Source organism: Chenopodium album, chromosome 4 (assembly GCF_948465745.1).
Source record: "Chenopodium album chromosome 4, dcCheAlbu1.1, whole genome shotgun sequence".
Lineage (NCBI taxonomy): Eukaryota > Viridiplantae > Streptophyta > Magnoliopsida > Caryophyllales > Amaranthaceae > Chenopodium > Chenopodium album.
In genome coordinates, this window is record NC_137837.1 from 67,180,824 (window position 1) to 67,187,030 (window position 6,207).

The window sequence follows — 6,207 nt, forward strand, 5'->3', positions numbered from 1 at the left end:
GAAAATGCTATTTGATTTTGATTAAAACTCTGAAAAGTCAACAAAAGTCAATTTATCAATGCTAATTGAATTAGGACTGAAAAGAACCTTCTAGAAGAATCTAGAAGACTAAAACCATTCCTAATTGCATTAGGAATGATAAATCATATTAGGCCCTCCCCAAGATCATCGGGCCGTATATAAAGCTCAAACCGGGCCCAGTTTAGTAAATTGGCAATAACTTCCTCAATATTCATCGGAATTGGGCTTATAATATATCGTTGGAAAGGTCTTTGCAACCCCATCCAACTACACTACTATTGGACCCATATCATGGACCAACCAAACTGGATTGTCTCTTTTCTTAAAATAAGTTTTCAAAAACAGAGAGAAGAGAAAAGAAATTAAAACTTCCGCAACACTAGACTTTTCACACTTTCGCTTTATTCGATTATGATTCGACGTGAAAGGTACTTATCACTGGGTTTGGTTTTGGGGAGACACAAATGGGTGTCTACACATATTTTTACAAAAAGGGATGCTGACCTGAGCATGTATGGAGCGTAATGTTGTTGAAGTAGCATCTAACATTTCATTAGAGACATTACCGCTTCGCACTGCATCCAACACGTTAGTCATCTGTGTTGTCAGTCTCAATAAGAGGTCTGTGGTATGCCTCTTATACCTTGCAAAATCAGCTTTCATAATCTGGTCATTGCTACCATTATAAGAAGTGCCCCTTTTTTTCGCAATAATGCATGAACTCCAAATACGTCATTATGATTCACCCCAAATCCATAACCCAATGGTCTTTGGTTTTTTTATCCTTATCGTACATCAAATCATTGAAGACTTCGTTCTCTATCACTTCTTGAGGCTTCGGAGTTAATGAATTTGCAGCATTTGAATCAATCCTTTTTTTTTTCCATGTCCTGCATGGAAGTATATAGTCACACACATGTAAAGTGTATAATTACAAGGTTGGCAGGTAATTAAAATGAAATATGAAATAAGTTAGGAAATAATACAATGAATTCTCCAGTATTTGTGTTGTTAGGATATCATCCATTCTTTGGTTGATGAGTTTTATAATAAAACTCATAATCACCGGGCTCTCTTCCATGCTCAATCTCCTTCATAAGAGAATTCATCATTCAATTAATATATTTTAAAATCACAAAAACAGATAAATATTTATGAATATAGTGTCAGCAAATGCATCGGTCATACAAATTCGTCTCTTGAATTAGCAAAGCTCGTAGCACCATTAGTATGTAGATGTCCCAAAGAAGCACGTGCTTCTCTTCCGATTTCAGAATAATTCTAACATTATCATAAAAAAAGTAAGTTCATTTCATTAAATCAACAACCATTCCATCAAATTAACAAAATGACTTTAAATCGGAAAGAAAAATGTAAAACAGAGATTATAACAGAGTACCTTGCTCTTATTTGAAAACCAATATTCGACCAGCGGAAGCCAATTCTCACGAACAATTCCTTCTGGCCTATCATTTTCAATTTGTGTTCTGGTTCGTACTGTGGGATTGAAATATTTAGCTTTGAGCTCAAACTTCCACAACCTACGATGCTTACCCACGTGCTTAAGCATTGCATCATCATAGAATTTACCATCTGGAATGATGAATTTTTCCTACAAAAATTCATATATTTTTTGGATATAATGATATTATAAAATATATGTATACGTCAAGGAATCAACTAAATGAAAAATATAATTAAAACCACTTACACGAATCAAATTAACAATATCACCTAGTATTGTTTTATTCACATTTCGCCAATTTACATCTCTTATAGGACAAATATCATCTTTCTTTGCGATACTTGAAATGAATTTCACAAGAATTGATCCACCCTTTCTAATTGGTTGGCAAAATCCGTTGAATGTAACTTCAAATCTGACTCCTTTTTCAAGAAACCACACATCATGTGGCTGTATAGAACCACTCCATAACTGCACATTTCCTTCAGAATTTACAACTCAAGCATATAAGAATAATACATATATAAATAAGTTGTTTGAATAAAGTATTTATAAACTACTATAATAAAGTTGGTCTTAATGCCATGGTTGTTAGCTTAACTCATATTTCAGCCAAATATACAACACAAACACCACCACAGTTCAGAATAGCCAAATATACTCTCTGACCTTGATCATTACCATAATTGCTCCTGATTCTTTTGCTACGAAACATATTCAGCTGCTACACATAAACTTGTTAATTTTCATGAAAAAAAAAGTTTCAAGCTACACATAGCAAATAAACTTGTCTAATAATAAACAAAACTCAAAATAAAATGGTAAATTAAATCTGAAATTTCATTTCATGCATGTAATACCAACATTCAAAATGGAAACAGAAGTTACACATCAATTATTCATCACCCATTTCAAAAAACTCCCTAGGCTTAGATTCTATAACATGTAACCACCCTTTTTCTATCTCATCTTCAACATACAAAACCTGTTTCGCTTGAGATGAAAAAAAATAAAAGGATCATCTTTCATTAATCGTCCACTATGCATCAACTTTGAAAAGTTGACAGAAATACCCCCATTCTTATATTTCTTCAATCCCTTACTAATGTCTGCCCAATCACACCGAAACACCACAACCTTATAAGTCCCATAATAACTTAATTCATATATTTTTCCTGACTTTTCCATAGTAAAACTGGCCATCTGCCTCAACCAGAACTCCTGAATTTTGTGTCCTGCGGTAGCGTTCATGGTCTACAGTAAGAAACTTGTAGCCATTGATTACAAAGCCTTTATACTCTGTAGTACGATCATATAAACCACTTGTTAAAGCTTTCCTTAGCTTCCCTTGCTCATTACTGCTATCTATGTTATGTACCTGAAATGACAAAATAACTAATAAAGTAAGCAAAAAAAATTATTGAATAATGTCTCATTTTAACAGAAGTCTATATATAACAACCTGGGCTCTAAGCCAATCAGAGAAATCTTTTATAATCCAATCATACTCTATTATTGTGTCACTTCGTACTCCTCTAAATTGATTCTCACGTCGCTTCTGGCGTAAGAACTCACTGTAAAATATCAAAACACTTGAATTATAGAAACAACAACCATACAATAAAAGACAGAAAAATATATTAAGAAACTTAACTTAATACTTACTCACGAAATTCAGCCATCTCATCAGAATGAAGTAAAACGTAGCGATGTGCTTGATCTAGACTTTTAGCATCTAAACGAGCAATTTTCTTTGCCCCAATGAATCGACCACCAGAATTAAATAAATAAGCACTTGTATCCAGAATATGATTGTCATTTCTCTTCAGCCTAGAAAATAAGGTCTCAATTTCTTCTAAGTATCTTGAACAAAAGTTAATCGTCTCTTCTAAATGGTATCCTTCTGCAATTGACCCTTCTGGTTGCACTTTGTTACTCACAAATGATTTTAAATGGGCCAAGTACCTACCAAATACAGCTTAAAGAAAAGAAATATAAATATTTAATACATCAAAATATTCGATAGATTAAATATTTAATTTTAAATGCTAACCTTTCTATAGGATACATCCACCTATAATGGACTGGTCCACCAAGTTTGGCTTCCTCCACTAAATGAATGACTAAATGAACCATGATTGTAAAAAATGTCGATACAAACTCTATCTCCATCTTACAAAGAGTTAAAACAATTTTGGTTTGTATCTCATCCAACATTTTCACATCAAGGGTGGTAGAGCACACGATTTTGAAAAAGGATGACAACTCTAACACCAAATCCACAATTTCTGTAGTTCTTGAAGCTTGTAGAGCTACAGGCAAAAGGTCTTTCATAATGACATGGTTGTCATGGCTCTTAAGATTCTGAAATTTTTTTTTGTTTCATATTCACGCATCTTGAGAGGTTAGAACAATATCCATCCGGAACTCTTAATTTCTGGAATACCCTTAAGAATCGTAGTTTATCCTCTTTTGACATAGAATATGAAGCAGGAGGCATAATTGATTGCCCGTTTGGACTAGTATTAATCCAAAGATGTGGCTTTATTCCTTTTTCTTTCATTGCCTTTCTAACTTTTTCATTATCCCTGGATTTCTTATCTACATCTAGTAAAGTGACTAAGAAATTGTCACACACATTTTTTTCAATGTGCATAACATCTAAATTATGACGAAGAGGATTATGCTCCCAATAAGACAAATCAAAAAATTTGCTCTTTTTAGTCCACAAAACATCAGAATCATCATTTTCTTCGTCGTCATCATCATCATCTTGTCTTGCTCTCTTTTTTTTGGAAGGTTTTTTCCCTGTTCCATATGTATATGAAACCCCTTCTTGTTGAGTTTGAACATCAGTCCCTGATTGATGGCTTGGAGCAAGACCATACTCTTGTGTCCCATCAAACAAATGGGCTTGCGATCGATACGGGTGATCAATGGGCAGCCACTTTCGAAACCCTTTGTAACACATTTTACCTGCCAACTTTACAGCAGGATTTTCATGGGCACAAGAAGGGCATGCATGATAGCCTTTCGTACTCCACCCTGATAACATTGCATAAGCTGGAAAATCGTTGATTGTCCACATTAGAGCAGCACGCAGTTTAAAATATTGTTTTTTGTAAGCATCAAATGCATCTACTCCCTCCCATAATAACTTCAACTCATCCACTAAAGGTTCCAAATAGATATCAATGTCAATTCCGGGACTTGATTTTCCAGGAACTATAGAGGAAAGAATAAATGAAGAACGTTTCATACATAACCATGGTAGGAGATTATAAATCATTAACACCACTGGCCATGTACTATGCGTGGTATTCATTAAGCAATAAGGATTAAAACCATCACTAGCAAGCCCTAGTCTCACACTTCGGGGATCAGAAGAAAAATCACGATATTTATCATCAAAATCTTTCCATGCTGAAGCATCTGCAGGATGCCTCAATATACCTTCCTGTTTATCGCGATCCTTCTCATGCCATATCATATCTTCTGCTGTCTTAGAAGACATAAAAAGTCTTTTTAACCTTGGGATCAAAGGGAAATATCGAAATTGATATGAAATATCCAAGGAAAGACAAGTAAAAGGGAGGAGAAATCAAGTAACAACAAGTTCAAACCAACAAACCAAGATAACCTATCTCAAATTCACAAAGATAGATGAAATAGGGGTCTTAATCAAAGCCAACACCAAGTAAAGCTAAGATTAAGGTGTAACCACAAAGATTACAAGGGATGCAATCACAAAGAAAGCAAGATAATCACAAATATTATGGTAGAGAGTGAAAGTCTCTTGATTACAAAGTTCAACAAAAATTAATATGCAAAAACGTCTTAAAACAACTTAAATAGTTCGCACAAACTGGCAGAAAAACGGGAAAAGGTTCGGCCGAACTCTGGGTAAGTTTGGGTAAGTTCGGTCGAACTTGTGGGTAGGTTCGGTCGAACTTTTTGAATTCGGCCACTCCTGCAAAGATGCAAAAATCAATTCTGAAACTGCCTGGGAGTTCGGGCGAACCACAGTGTAGGTTCGGCCGAACTGCCCTGCTCCTGGACAGCTCAACTTCAAACGTTCATAACTTCTTTGTTTCTCGCTCAAATTTGGCATGTGACCAGTTGTTGGAAAGCTCTTGAACTCTACTTTCACCTCCAACTTGAATCACCTAAAAATTCCTTGTAACGAAGGAGATATGGCTGAATGAAGTAGCTGCATCATATATTGATAAGCTTCTTTTCTTCAAGTGTGATGATGGTTAGCCCCGAAAGGTGACCTCCAAGGAGCTTGGCCCTACTTCGTGTCATGACACGTGGCATGTCTTCCACTTCTTTCACTAAGTTCCATGCACCCGCGTCAAACCCCTCCTCTTCAAAAGGAATTGCCCTCAATTCCGGATCATCATCACCAATATTATCTTCAAAGAGAAAAGGAGCAAGATTACCAACATTAAAGGTAGCATGAACACCAAAGTCTCCCGGTAGTTTCAGCTTATAAGCATTAGGTCCAACTCTTTCCACAACTTCAAAGGGGCCTTCGGATCTTGGCATGAGCTTGTTCTTTCTCTTAGCCGGGAATCTTTCCTTCCGAAGATGGAGCCACACAAGATCACCTACATTGAATTCCCTTGGCTTTTTGAATTTGTTTGCCCTTGCCTTGTAACTCTCATTTGTCTTCTCAATTCTCTTCTTGACATCTTCATGAAGCCTTTTCATCGTTTCAA

General features: G+C 35.6%; 1 protein-coding gene across 1 annotated transcript; it reads right to left on the bottom strand.

Annotated features, from left to right (window-relative positions):
• Positions 1-1,040: 1,040 nt before the first annotated feature.
• Positions 1,041-2,170, bottom strand: LOC145628055 (uncharacterized). Its single transcript, XM_081680381.1, has 5 exons — positions 2,156-2,170; positions 1,733-1,957; positions 1,421-1,633; positions 1,210-1,302; positions 1,041-1,112 (listed from the first exon to the last, which is right to left on the bottom strand). Exons 1-5 carry the CDS (start codon positions 2,168-2,170, stop codon positions 1,041-1,043), a joined length of 618 nt encoding a protein of 205 aa, XP_081536507.1.
• Between the last annotated feature and the right edge of the window lie 4,037 nt (positions 2,171-6,207).

Coding starts and splice junctions, on each gene's coding strand:
- LOC145628055 (XM_081680381.1), bottom strand. Junction 1,634..1,732: donor ATATTGTTAATTTGATTCGT/GTAAGTGGTTTT, acceptor GAATTTTTGTAG/GAAAAATTCATCATTCCAGA. Junction 1,113..1,209: donor CTAATTCAAGAGACGAATTT/GTATGACCGATG, acceptor TCTCTTATGAAG/GAGATTGAGCATGGAAGAGA.